Source organism: Lepidochelys olivacea (genome assembly GCF_965140295.1).
Source record: "Lepidochelys olivacea isolate rLepOli2 genome assembly, chromosome: 21".
NCBI lineage: Eukaryota > Metazoa > Chordata > Testudines > Cheloniidae > Lepidochelys > Lepidochelys olivacea.
Genome location: NC_140431.1, coordinates 2,866,990 through 2,881,788, shown reverse-complemented (window position 1 = coordinate 2,881,788; position 14,799 = coordinate 2,866,990). Strand labels below are relative to the sequence as shown.

Here is a 14,799-nt window from a genome sequence, read left to right as displayed (position 1 = left end):
GTGTTGCAGAGCAGAGAATCAGGCCTGCGAATTTAACAGCCATCTTTATGGGGATGGAGGTGAGGGAAGGATGTGTTTTCTAAAAACAAAACAAGACAGTCTTTATTCATTACCAAGGGCTAAAAGGAGGTGCAAGGTCCTAGCAGGTGTAAAGCAGGGTAGCTTTGGCTTCCATGGAACTACTTTGATTTACATCAGTTGAGGATCTGATCTAGCTTTCTTCAGGAGTATTAATGCTAGTCAACTAGAACATATGTTAATGCTTTTCAAAGCCTGGCTTGGTTGATTTGTTTTTAAAATAAACTTTCCTATTCATCTAAAGCAAGCTTATAGTTGAATGTTTTACTAACATGAGCAGTTATCTTGTGCATTCTAAATTCAGTTTTATAAACCAATCTGTTAACAATGAGTTTCCAAGATTGCGAAATTACTCCATTACCTGGATTAAATGGGCAAAAAGATTTTTTCTTTGCGAATTCTTTTTTTAAACATGATTTCTTCTGGTCAAAACCGATTTCAAATACTAATTAGAATTTTAAATGCAACTGAACAAATTTTAGAATGCTTTATAAAAGCTCTGAGCACTGTTCAGAGGCAAGCAGCTAACTGGCACATCACTTATGTGGGCAAAATGCTGGCATATGCCACACACTAGATATTTTGACTGGGATTTTTGGCGACATCAGTCAGGTAGGGAATTGCAAATACACTAATTAGTAACCATTCCTTCCCAGCTGAGCCAAATGACTCCTAACTTCAGTGCACCTGGGAAAGAGAGATCCTCGGAGAGGCTTAGCACTGTTCAGCTGCGGCAATGGGGGAGTGTGAGGCAAGAAATAAAAATAAATAAATTGTAAATAGAAAAAAAGAACAAAGAAGCAATTTCTCCATGTCCCTTCCTGCAATGCCTTAAAAATCAATGGCCATTAGACAGAATGGGTAGGGATGGTGTCTCTAGCCTCTGTTTGCTATTGGGCGACAGGGGATGGGTCATTTGATTCCCTGTTCTGTTCATTCTCTCTAGAGCACCTGGCATTGGCCACTGTCAGAAAACAGGTTTCAGAGTGGTAGCCATGTTAGTCTGTATCAGCAAAAAGAACGAGGAGTCCTTATGGCACCTTAGACTAACAAATTTATTTGAGCATAATCTTTCGTGCTCAAAAGCCCACAAAAGATTATGCCCAAATAAATTTTAGTCTTGAAGGTGCCACAAGGACTCCTCATTGTTTGTTTTTGTTTTTTGTTTTTTGTCAGACAGGATACTGGGCTAGATGGACCATTGGTCTGACCCAGTCTGGCCATTCTTTTGATGATGATCTTGTGTCTAAATAGCCTAATCATTTTTTAACTTCAAGAACTCAAACCAAGAACCTGTCTTTCATCTTTGGGTGTCTTAAGGGGAGAGGCAGAAAGATGCCTATATGAGCTGTCTTAAATCTTCCAGATATACACCTCAATATAGATGGATTCCCAAGTGGAATAGAGAATATGGACAATGTGGGGACATGGCTAGGGTACCCCACATCTCTACAATACATGGCTTTTGGAATGGCTCTAGTAGCCAGACACAACTTAGAACAGCCTGCAAACTGTACAGAATGCACATTATCAACATCATTCAATCTTAATAGCATTTATCTCATAGCTTAATTTGCATACTTGGGTGCTGAATGGAATTTGGGACCCCAAGTTAGGTACCTAAACTGAGAAGTTGGTGACTTTTTTTACAAGGAAGCATTGCATAACTAGACATTATGTCAAAGTAGCAGCAATCTGAGGTTCATTTATGAAGTGCCAGCAGAACATGACACTGACTCTGTTTCCAGTGGTTAAAGCAGACTGAAACCAGAGGGCCCTCACTACGGCATCCAAAAACAAGGGGGCACGGTGGGGCCGCATTGTACCCCAAGCAATGGAGAGGAGCGGGAGCTCCCTTCTGCTTTTATCAGAGGAGGGGGAGCTGTGATAGATAATCTCAGTCAAAGTTACAGTGTGGAAGGTAGGAATGAGCAGAAACCCAAGAATTCATCTCTAACTTCGCTTTGTGTGCAGTTAGTAACATTCACAGATGTGTTGCAATAGTTGTGCCTGCCATCCGCTGGCCAGAAAGTGGAGTGGACATGTCCAATGGGCCTTGTCTTTTTCCGGACCTTGTTGTGCAGGCATCTTGCAAGCTGAGACTTGAACGGTGCCCTAAAGACCTGCTCCCCCAAGGGTGCTTTTCTGAAGCTGGTCCAGAAGGAGTCCTGCAGAGCGCGTCTTAGGTGAAGTTGCTCTTTGAGCTACTCTCTGGCACAAGACTAAGGCAAGCAATTGTAGAGCAACAGAGGTGGTTGGATCTTAGATATCAGTTAGTCACGTTATAAACAAGATGATGATAGATGGGGTGAGAGCACAGGCTTCTGTCCTCAAGACGTCATCCAGTGTTTTGATCTCATAAAATTACATAACTCTTTAAAAACTAGATCACAGTAATCTAGCTAATAGTTTATGCTAGCACAAACTAGTTCAATTCAAATCCACACAAAAAACAATGATACTAGAGGTTTGCTTTCTCTTGTGTAATATTTTACACACAGCTCCTGTAGCTTAAATAGATCTCTCCCTCTAAAACTTACAAAGTTCCATTTCAATCTCTGTGATTTTTTTTTTATTCTTGTCAGTTTAAAGCACTCATTCAGCTATAATGTCTATGATTAGTATATACTGAGAACACTTTAAAGTATTCAGAAACAGTCTGTTTTGACTATCATTATATGCAGAAAGAAAAGGAGCTACAGGCAAGAGGCCATTTCATTCCGATGAACAAAGAACTAATTGTACTATGGAGCCTTATCTGTACATTGTATGAAGTAGTTTGTGCTAGGGAAGGCAAAGTCAAAGAAATGCACAGTATTTGGCAACTAAACAGATATGTGTCTGTGTAATTTTAAAAATACCAAAGCAAAACACCCCACTGCACACGATTCTCATGGGAACAGGATGAGAGAAGAAATAAATGACTGATATTCGTCATCTTGTTTAATGCACTACTGGAAGACACTCTGATAGTATGGTGAAGAGCACAGTATAAAAAATTCTAGAGAGTAGAATATAAAGGGCCATCATTTAAAAATTGGGAGCTGAAAGTTGAGCTCCTAAACCTCTATTTAGGTGTATAAATTGGACATCTTATTTCATTGAAATCAATGGGGGAAAGATTCTCAGAACCTTTGAAAATAAGGCCACTTTTATTTAGATGCCTAAGAATGGATTGAGGAGCCAAACTTTTGTCACCCAAGTTTGAAATTTTGGCCTGAGGGGTATGACTGCCACTTGTCGACATGCCAAGGGTAAAGCTAGCTGGGGTAACTTGTGAAGAGCCATGAAGATGTAGCAGCACAGACAGCATGGGCTAGCTATCTGAGCAATTACTTGGAGTTCAGGGTGGACTTGTATAGCCCTCAGTGGAACTCAGGCTGCCCTGGCTTCACTGCTCCAGTACCTGGGTAAGGAGACTAGAGCCAGCTCGGGTACATCTCCACAAGCTGCAATCGCTCCCCGGGAGTTCAGTGTAGATGTACCGATAGACTACAGTGATGCTCAAGAAAGGGGGAAAAGTCTACTTCAGTTCTTCTGGCATCATTCTGTTTGCAGATATGTTTTACATTCTTTACTTTGCAAAAAAAAGTCCAGAGTTTACAGTTGCCTCATGCTATGTGCTTTCCTAACAGCTGAATTATAATAATAATTTAAAAGTGCTATTGTTTGTTTGGACGTAATAGGCTTAGGGAAGTGTTTAAAAGCAAAAGCCGTTCAGTGGGAAATCTGGTCACCAAACTATAAGAGAGAATTCTCTAAGGCCAAATATTAAAAACTCTGAATTTTCTAGTAGGAAACCTCCCTAAGTACATGTAAACTCAGCATATGAGTGTGAATTATGAAAAAAAGATTGCTTTAGTTTATGCAACTCTAGCCCCTGGAAGCAGCAACCTCAAAAGCTTACTTTATTTGGTATAATCCTGTCAGAGAGGATTTGGCTATTCATTTCCCTTTATGAAGGTTTCAGTTCTAAACACCAGAAACACAAATCTATAACCTTAGCAGAAACAGCTGTAATATCAACAGGAGAGAAATTAAATATGAGGAAGAGTCCTCCAGGCTATATTTCCCACGCGTGTCCTATCAATTTTGCACCTGTCTGTCTGATCTCTTCAAATATTGCAACTGCTACAGCATTATTTTTACGATTATTAATCTCACAAGTAGACACAAAGAGGGCCATTTCCTGTTCAATTAACAACAAACCATATCCTGTAGAATGATCACTGAATACCTTCAGTAAGGCGATTATCTGTAATGCCTGCTTGAGTTAGCAAACTTGTAATGCCCATTTGCAAGCAGTCAGATACATTATAGTAAATCTTAATTTTGCAAAAAGACAAAATCCCAATGATTTTGTGTAAACCTTCAAGTTGGTCAAATATGTGTCTGAATAAAAATATAGGTCCTAGTTCTCAACTGCTTTGCACCTTGTGTTGTTACATACATCTCTGCAGAGAGAATGCAGAGTAGGTGTGAAAAGCTACCAGACAATATCCGGGCCTGATTCTCCACAGCCTTGCTTCTTGTGCCCGACTTTGCCCCTGTGCAAAGTATTTGCAAGGTGGGTATAAGTGCTTGTGTTTTGCAACCACTTTGCACAGGTGTAAATGCAGACAGGATATGCCTGGGAGAGGAGAATTAGGCCCATAATAGCTCCCGAAGCCTCTGGAGCAAATACCAAAGAAACCAATATGTAACTTCACAAAGTAACCAAACTTCAGCAACCACTGTGCGTTTGTCTATTGACCGACACAAGAAAATGCAACACTTACCCAAGGGTTGTCATGGTTACAATAGTGTACCAAAAAGAAGCTGGTATGCTGGTGAATTTGCTGGCTGAAGACCCTTTCTCTGCATAAAACATCACAGTAGCAAAGATGATGATTGCCATAGTGAGGGAAAAGAGAAGAAAGCCAAGCTCCGAGGCACAGCTCTTCAGAGTGTAGCCCAGGATTCTTAAGCCTTGGGAATGGCGGGAGAACTTGAAAATCCTGAAAACCCTGAAAACCCTTAATGTCACAAAGGCTCCGCTGACGTCCTCGTTGTTAGTCATCACCAAGCCAATGTAATAGGGCATGATGGCCACCACATCGATGATGCTCATGACACTCCTCATGAACCTGTAGCGACTCGGGGCTGCAAAGAGCCTCATAAGGTACTCAACAGTGAAAATCATAACGCAAGCTGTGTCCAAGCAGAAGAAAGCCACGGCGTACCTCTCCCCACATGGAAGCTCCTTGTTCCCAGGCACTGTGCCACATGGAACGGTTTCCACCACGTTAGTGATCACTGAGACGGCAATAAAGAAGCCTGTGACGTAGTAGAACACTAAGGCTAAGGTGCTGGTGTGGGGGTTCTCAAAGGCTCGCCACATGGTCTGCCGGAGGTTCAAAGATGGCATGGAACCTTCTTGGTTGTTCTCTGAGTCATTGTCATCCATCAGCCGCTCAACATTTTCCCGCTTCCTGTCTTTGTACTCTTCATAGCAGCAGTCCCCAATGATTTCAGGTAGGATCCCATAGAAGGCAAGCTCCTCGTCATAGGCAGAAATGCACTCGTACCTTGGGTAATGCAGCTTGCCAGTTCTGTAAAAGTTTAAGATGCACCTAAAGACTTCAGGATCCCGGTCGAAAAAGTATTCCTTGGTGTCTTCATTGAAGAAGAACTCTTTCTCAGTGCTGCCCAGGAGCGTGTCCGGATACCTCTCCAGTGTAGTCCTCCAGGTCTGGAAGCGCCTCCCACTCACGTTCAGAATGATCAGCTCATCCTGCCTCTTGTTTTTCTCAGTTGGGGCCAATGGCATAGGGCAGTTGGCCACTGGCATCCATCCTATGGCAGCTGCCCTGGCAAAGGGCAACCATGCTGCTACGCCCGCCGCCATGATGGCTCCAGGCCTCGGTGTGGGAGAAGACTATTCTTCTGCTTCTAAAAGGAGTCTGGAGTCAGATCAATTCCATCTAAAAATATAATATAAAAACAGTCAATGGGGGATGCTTTGCCTTCATTATTTTTTTTTCTAAAAGACAATATCAGGACAACCTGGATAAGAACATAGGAGCTTTATGACAACTGAGAAACTAAGCTGTTATAGCCTTCCATTTTAGAAGAATAATCATTGATCATGTGCATCTTTTAATGAGGGAAGGTTATGGCATTATTATAGATTTTAAATTTTTGAATTGCAAATGATTCCTCTTTAAATTAGCATAAACAATTTAATTTGTTTCCTTACAAACCAGACTAATCCATGATTCCACAGGTGTAATCATTATATGTTCATCTCTCTGTTTACAGCTGTCACGAAAGAATTGGGGACTCTGATGAAAAATCCTGGGAGTTCACCCAGTGGAATTACTTATTACTAAAAACCCTAGATAGATCAAGTCGGACTCCTGTTAAGCAATAAACAACCCTCAAACTACAGTGAAACTTTCATGAAGGACTATGCCAGTTGGTAACCCGCATCTCAAAAAACAAATTTAAATCTTCCATGGTTTCAGTACAATTTTATTAACCCTTAGTTAGAAACCTCTGCTAGGCTACAGATTGTTTGATGGTCCCATGAGTGGTTGCTTGAGACAGGCTTTACGGTAGTGAAATATTGCACTACTCCAATGAGCAAGAGGAAAATTCAAACTCTGCTCCCAAGGCCCATGCCCTGTATTGTTCAGGATGTCTGAGCTTCAGAGGTATGTCTGTGGTGGGGTATGTGAAAAGGAGCCCACTAAGGGTTAAACTATTAACTGTGTCTGATCAAGGAAGAGAAGAGCAAACTGGATGAAGCATCCAAACAAAACCTTGTCATCTTTCTTTTACCAGAATGTTACCTTGACTGTCTGTCTAACAAAGGCAAAAGTCTTTTAACCAAAGGGTGGAGTGCATTCACTATAATTGCAATTATTAGAGGCCCATCTAATGGAGGGAAAAGATCTCAGAGTTTGGGATACTCTGCTGTTGTAAATTGGCATAGCTCTACTAAAGCCAATGCAGCTACACTGATTTATAACAACTTAGAGTCTAGCCCTGAATTTTCTTGTTCTTTTCTGTAGTCAGGCCTTTTGCTTTATTCAACCTTTTTTTGTCATTTGTCTATGGTTTCACTTCCTTAATGTTTCTAACACTACCCTACAAATATTTGGTGACAGGTGTCACATCATAGAAGCAGTACTAGGGGACCTACCTAAAGTCTGTTAAGTCAATGGAAAGACCCACATTGACTTCAGTGGCCACTGGGGTAAGCCCTGGAAGCTTCCATAGTAAATTATTACACTAAGAAGCATCTTAATTCTATGAATAGTTCCATTCCAGTTACTGGGGCTGTGGCATTATTGATCTCAACAGGTCATCAAAATACTGAATGAAAAACAGTAGTGGTTTCACCACAGATTGATTCTGACTAAACTGCTCCCAAAGATGCTTTTTTTGTGTAGTAAGCATTAACATCCATCATTTTAATACAAACCATCTTGCTGTACAGTTTTGTTTCTAAGGACAATTGAAATCCCTGAGGCAAGCATCCTACTCATGCCAGCAGAAGTTTTATAATTAGGGTTGGTAGAATAAACTGTCGTGATGCTGCTCCCAGAAGGATGCTGTCAGTACAGTAGTGGCATGAGAACCCATATCCCACACTATTTTATTATGCAGTGTTTGCTCAGCATTGCGATGTGGTGTTTTGCTCCCTTATTCTAAAAAGTGAATTTAGTTCTGTAGAAAGTCCTTTTGTTTATCTCCAGCACAGGCAGAGCATAACAGTATAAACTTCATTCACATTGCTTTAGATGTGCTGCAATCCCCAACTGCAGAGATCACTTCTAAGGGCTAGGCTGGACCTATCCACCAAAGCTGCCACTTTCCACTGAGGGCAGTGGTGGATTTTGTGATGGAAAACTAAAACTACGGAGGGGCCACCAAGGCTACCAAAGCCTTTCTAAGCTGGTACAATGCCATGGGATGGTAACAACTTTACTCATTATCCAGTTGGGTTAAATGGTGGATAAGCAACAAGGAGATCTAGTCTACATCTCCCCTTACCCATCCCCTAAGCAATACAGACCCCTTCTATGTATTATTTTAACTAAAAAAGGTCTTATTGACACTGAGGTCATCCTACTGGAAAAGTATGGAACACCCCTTGATTTTTGCAGTAACAGGGCTTGGAAGCCTGAGTTTCTCTCAAGTCCAGTGGGGCATCTCCTTACAAACCTCACACATACGTTATAGATCCCTGGGTGCAAGTTCCAGCTCACCTCAATGCCTTTGCAGCCAAAGGCATTATAAGTGCTTAAATAGCTTTAAGACACCATAACTCATTAATAGCTTACAAAAGTTAAACTTTTTGTATTATTTTTAAAAAGTCCTTCCAGGCTGATTGTGTTTATGGAGAAATTTTTAAACTGCCACTATCTGAAATGGCCAAGAAATTAAAACACAAGAGGTGGCTGAGTATCTGTCCATAAAGGTTCGTTACTCAGTTACCATATCTCAGGGGCCTTTTCAGCAGATGGACTTACATTAGGAACTTCTATGTGCTCAGGGTTTACTTCTCAGTTGTATTATGTCAGTAGCGAAGTAGCTCTGTGTCTTAGTCCAGATACACACACACACACACACAGAGTGGTGGAGTCCTTTTTAAAAATGCAAAAACAAAAGTTGTTTTGTGGCTAACTTTTGAGTGAGTTTGTGTAAATGAGGTGATGTGAGACGTTTATGGGAAGGTGAAGTATTTTCATCACTGAGGAATGGCTTCTTTTTGTCTCGGATCTTCAGTCAACAATACCGTCAGTGAGTAAACAGGAGAGAGAGGTTTTATCTGGGCTTGTGAACTGTGCAGGCTAAGTCCATAGTGATAAGATATAAAACATCGCATTTATTAGCACCTTCATCTTGCTGTAAACTAACCTGAGGTTCTAATGGAAATACTTCAGTGCCTATAATAGCAAGCAATGGGCTGGTGGAAATAATTTGCACAATCCACACTATTTTAAAAGTAAAAATAAACCAATATATAAGCAGGTACGTATTGTACATTGTTTATACATAAGTAAGCACATGCACATGTGTTTGTGTATTTATACATGTATTTCAATTCTTCTGCAGCAAATTTTCATGTATAATTTGAAAGAAACTAGTTAGTAAAGCCTCAGAAGCCCGCTTGTGGTATTTAGAAAAGCTTGTGTATAAGATAAAAGGATTTGGCTCTTTTGACTTAATTAAATGTCAACATCATAGAAGCACCCAGACTGTTTTTTTCCCTAAGTAACTACCCTGCCACCCAAACTGTATAAACAAAACTGCAAGCAAAGCCTCTTTCATTCTCTAAAATGACCTTTTCTCCAAGAGTCCCAGGTTGCTGATCTATCTCTCTCAGATCATTTGAGTTATGGCTAGCTTTACTGGATGATTTTATTCTAATATCAAAACACCAAACCAGCAGCACTCTTGGATCAATAATGCAGTGGAAGATAATTTTGTAGAACAAGTTTATTTCTTGTCACCCAAAGGGAGGGGAGGGAATAACCAATGGTTTTTCATCTTATTAACTGCTGCCAGCAATGTCAACCTTATTAGATGCCTCTGGACATTCTTGTGTTAAAAACCCCCACAATCTCCTGGTGTTTTCTATGGCACAAGCCGATCTGGATAACTTTAACAAAATGATAAGCTGTGCGATTCAGGATGAGACTGGGATAATGGGAGCTAAGAGGAGAGAAATGACACTTGGCACACTGTCTTTCTCCCCCCCCCCCTTTTTTTTAATCCTTTATGTGGGTCAGGCTTAAGCAGCAAAGATCTTTCATTTAAAATGCAAAATATGCCAGTCAAAGCTTCAGCATCTTCTTTCGCCTGTGTACTCCCCTCCCACCTCTCAAATAATAAAACTACCCGCTAATGTTTGCAAAAAGAAAAGGAGGACTTGTGGCACCTCACGAAAGCTTATGCTCAAATAAATTTGTTAGTCTCTAAAGTGCCACAAGTCCTCCTTTTCTTTTTGTGGATACAGACTAACACGGCTGGTACTCTGAAACCGCTAATGTTTGCAACGGATCAGTCAGCGAGAGATTTACAGCAAAAGCATGGAAAGCTACAGCAACAGGCTTAGAATAAACGCATGGAAACTTCTACCCTTCCACCCCCGACGCAACGAAAAGCCCCATCTTGCTGGATCACAGCAATGCCTTACCTTGCAAGGGAAGAAACTCTCATCCCCAAAATGCAGGGCTAGATCTAGGGGGCGTTGGGAAACCAATCCTCAGGATAAAGGGTGAATTGTGCTGTCTGCCTCTCAAATCTCTCTCTAAATGCAGGCAGGAGTAATCAGAAAGTATAATCAGCCCTGGGGAAGTAGATAGAAACGACTAAACAGCGTCTCCCTTGTTATTGCTGAGGTTGAGTGAGTCTCTGTCTCCCTCCCTCTCCCCCAAGCTTATTTCTGTGGGGCGGGGGGGGGGTTCTCTTTTTTTTTGCTTGTCCTTCAACTCCAGCTTTGCTCTTGCTGTCTGGTCAAGCTGGAAATGGTACCCAGATGCTGAAGAATCCGCTCTCTTGGATGTAGCAGGGATGATGGACTGAGCCTGGAGTTCCCCTCCCTCCCTCGCTCCCTCTCTGAGACCCAGAGAAGCAGGCTGTAAAGCAAAATGCTGGAGAGAGGCGGTGTGAGCTAACAGAGAGACACCAGCAAATGGAGTCGTTGAATACACACCAGTCCTGACACTGCATGCTAATGTGCCCAGCACTGGGTGGGGAGTATGTGGAGGAACTTTTCCGTTACCTGCTCGAGCTTTTCCAGTTTGTTACCAGCTCCGCCTGTCCCCCTCCCCGGCCCCGCCGCACAGGGGGCTCTTCGGAAGAAAAAATAAACTCTCTCTCTCTCCATCGCCTCTCTCAGGAAGGGCGGGGGAGAGGGGCCAAATCTTTCTTTCTTGGAAGCCCCCCGCCCCTCTTAACAAATGGAAACACCCACATCAGAAGCACCCGCTCTTGCCCTGCCACTCGGGTGAGTGATGCTCCGCAGCAAGAGTTAGGGTCCTTCCCCAAAAAGCAGGGCCAATACATACATGGGAGAGAGGGGCCCGGCTGCGGTGCCATGGTGCGTCATCTCCCCCGGGGGCGCCGAGGGTACTTAAGCCGGGAGCCAGGAGCTCAGTCGCCACAAGCTTCAAAGAGCCGCCGCCAGAGCGAGCCGCCCGGGCGCGCCGGGAAAGGAAGCGGGCGGCCGCAAGGCTCTTTCTCTAGCAGCCCTTGACGCCCCAGCATCGGGTCTCCACCTTTCAGAGCGCCCGGGGGCAGCGCTGTCCCCTCCCCGCCTGCCCCGGCCTGCCCCGGGCAGGAGCCGTGGTGCCCTGCGCTGCCCTGCCGGACTCTCCAGCTCCGGCCCCCCCCGGGCAGGAGCCGTGGTGCCCTGCGCTGCCCTGCCGGACTCTCCAGCTCCGGCCTCCCCCGGGCAGGAGCCGTGGTGCCCTGCGCTGCCCTGCCGGACTCTCCAGCTCCGGCCCCCCCCGGGCAGGAGCCGTGGTGCCCTGCGCTGCCCTGCCGGACTCTCCAGCTCCGGCCTCCCCCGGGCAGGAGCCGTGGTGCCCTGCGCTGCCCTGCCGGACTCTCCAGCTCCGGCCCCCCCCGGGCAGGAGCCGTGGTGCCCTGCGCTGCCCTGCCGGACTCTCCAGCTCCGGCCCCCCCCCCCGGGCAGGAGCCGTGGTGCCCTGCGCTGCCCTGCCGGACTCTCCAGCTCCGGCCCCCCCCCGGGCAGGAGCCGTGGTGCCCTGCGCTGCCCTGCCGGACTCTCCAGCTCCGGCCCCCCCCGGGCAGGAGCCGTGGTGCCCTGCGCTGCCCTGCCGGACTCTCCAGCTCCGGCGGGCGCCGGGCGCTAGCGCCGCCATCCAGCCGCTGCAGGCCTGGGGCGGCGGGTGCGCACCGGGGGTGGGGTCCTTACCCCAGCCGAGCGGGGGGCGCAGGGGCTCGGGCAGGCGCAGCTGCAGCCCCCGGGCTCGGGTGTCTCCCCTCCGCCGCCCGGGCTCACCGCGGCGGCGCCTCTCGGCAGGCAGGTGGCGCCGTCCCCCCAGCCTCGCCAGCCCGCCTTCAGCACCACGGACAGCTCCGCCGGGGAGCCGGGGGACGCCCAGGGGGGCCCGGCGGGGCTGGGTCTGCCCCTCAGGATTGGCCCGGCTTGCGGGGGCGTCCCCGCCAGGATGTGAGCCCCTGCTTGCTGCGGTAGTGAGGTGAGCTGCGCCGGGCGCCCCGTCTGCAGAGCCGGCACGAGCGGGGCTTGGGGAGAGTGTCAGGTCTGCCCCCCACCCCGCTTCCCTCGGCAGTCCCCCCAACTCCAGCCAAGGTTTGGCAGCTCCCGCCCGGCTCCCACCGCAAACAGCTAGCAAAGCCCCGGTTTCCCCTCCCTCCACTCGGCAGGGTCAGTGCATGGGGCGAGTTCATCCTGCACCAGAGTGATGGACACGGCACAGGGCCCCGAATAGACTAGAACAGAATCCAGCTTTCCCACAGCCCACACCGAGTTCAGAATGAGCCCGCAGCAGCCTGGTAAAACACAACTACTTCTTGGGTTTTATAACTTCTGGCAAAGCCAAACAGAAAGAGCAAACCGAAGAATTTTATGAGCCATTGCTTTCTTGAACTGAGGAGGAAAAATCAAGGAATTTAGCAGAAACAAGTGCACACAGGGGCCTAGTGATTTTGTGTGCCTCCATTTTTTAATGTTAATTTTGAGAAACCTGAAAGGGGGCCCTTTACTTTCAGAGGGTGGGTGCTTGAAAGTCTACTTTAAGTTGCTTCAATTTGGACACCCAAATCACTTTTGAAAATTTAGGCCAGGAGCACTGGATTCCTCATATTGCAACATTGGCCCCTCCAGTCCCGGGTCCTGGCAGTGTCTAGTATCTGGTGACTCACAACAATAGAAACCCACTGCTAAAGCACCAGGTCAGGAATACCTCACAGTAACTATTCTCACCTGACATCTGCAGTAGTGAGCTTATACCCTGAAAAAATCACAATGAAATGTTTGCAAGGTAGCTGACAAGGTTATACAGAGGATGGATATCTGTAAGTTTAGAATCCAGACACCAAAGGAGTTGTTTTAGGGAGATATTAATAGATGCATGTAATATGAAACATAAGACCTAAGACCAGAAGCCAAGTGTCTTCAACAGCTAAAGAAGTTTCAGCAGAGTGAGATGTCCTGGATCTGTCCTTATTAAATGACATCAAAAATATCCTCTTAAAATGTTTGTTTCTCTACATCTTTGTCCACCAGCAAGTGCATAGCAGAAAGTTGGAGAATCAAGATAGTGAGGTTTCTACTGATTTGAATGATTGTGTTGTGATTCACAATGTCATCTTTTTATAAAACTTCCCAGCTGTCATCCTCTCTCTCATTCCTTCATGCTCTAGCTTCCCCTCTACAAGCTGTGGCCTGGCTGTGATTTTCAATAGCTTTTCCCCCATGACTTGGCCCCCTTTTAACTTTCAATTTCTATTAAAAAGCTAATTTGGGAGCTCATTTTTAATGCTCCCAATTTTGTATGTTTAAATAGAAAATGAAAGTCAAAAGCAAACTAGCTGCAAATGAAACATCAGTGAAAAACTTTTTCTTTCTTTCTTTCTTTCTTTCTTTCTTTCTTTCTTTCTTTCTTTCTTTCTTTCTTTCTTTCTTTCTTTCTTTCTTTCTTCCCTCCCTCCCACCTACCTACCTACCTACCTACCTACCTACCTACCTAACTGTGGCTCTCTGTAGCACTTCACTTATAGCTAGGCCATTTTCAGCTTACACATGCACTAACAGAAACTGATAGCATTCAATTTAGAGGTTTTGTGTGTATATGTCTTTTATTTTTAAATAAATATGGCAGGCCAGTCAGGGTAAAATATTGTTAATAGCTGCAGACAGACCACTGGTGGGGCAAAGAGCAGTAGGAGTTTAGGAAACAAAAGATAGCAACAGGGAAGAGGTGGGATATGAGGGCAGGAGAAAGGAGCAGGCCTTGGGCAATTATGTTGAAAGTTGTAAGCATATCTGGAAAACAAAAATTAAAAAGGCTGTGTTTCGTGTAGAGGCGTGGCTCAGGAGACTGGAAATGGGAGATGGATTCTTTTTAACCTTAGTCTTTGAGTCCAGTACAGACCAGAAGTGACCAAAATTGCTTACCAGCTGACAGCTGTTCGGAAGCTCTTATGAAATGAGATGGTTGGCTAAGTCCAGTATCCAGTGGGACAGATGCCCACAACACATCAAAAAAGTCTCCATATGCCACAATTGCCACAAAGCCCTCTACAGTTTAATCTACTCTATCTATACAACCTATTATCACAACATCATCTCCCACCTTCACTCCATTGGGATGCCAGCCTCTACCCCCAATTGTCCCATTCTCCAACAAGCAACTTTCAAACTTTCTCCATGAGAAGCTCCCATAGCAAATCCAGTATCTTCTCCTTCTTATGCCCCTTCTTAAAACTCCCTTCTTTGATAATGCAGTCAGGAAACTGCAACCTGATAATGGCTAAGCAGGTGGCAAGTGGTGAGCACTGCTTCTGAGTGGCTAAGAATTGCACACATCCTATTATGTGTGTTACTCCATCTCCCTCACCCCAGCCTGTCCTGTTTGTTCATCCCAAACACGTTTTTTGTGTTGTCTTTTAGAAGGTAAGCTCTGTGCACCACCGAGCGCAATGGGGTCCAGTCTGTTTGAGACTTTTACTGCAATC

The 14,799-nt window shown here is 45.1% G+C and overlaps 1 protein-coding gene across 4 annotated transcripts in view; it reads right to left on the bottom strand.

Annotated features, from left to right (window-relative positions):
* Positions 1 to 10,968, bottom strand: part of KCND3 (potassium voltage-gated channel subfamily D member 3) — a 220,423-nt gene extending 209,455 nt beyond the window's left edge. For 2 of the 4 annotated variants that reach the window (XM_084611314.1, XM_084611317.1), the window contains exons 1-2: positions 10,268 to 10,748; positions 4,857 to 6,041 (exon numbers count right to left, since the gene is read on the bottom strand). In XM_084611314.1, the coding sequence (XP_084467440.1) occupies positions 4,857 to 5,965 (1,109 nt within the window). In that variant the 5' untranslated portion in view covers positions 5,966 to 6,041; positions 10,268 to 10,748. Of the gene's footprint in view, positions 1 to 4,856; positions 6,042 to 10,267; positions 10,749 to 10,855 lie in introns of those variants that run through there. The other 2 variants (XM_084611315.1, XM_084611316.1) reach the window with 2 other exon arrangements.
* Positions 10,969 to 14,799: the final 3,831 nt, after the last annotated feature.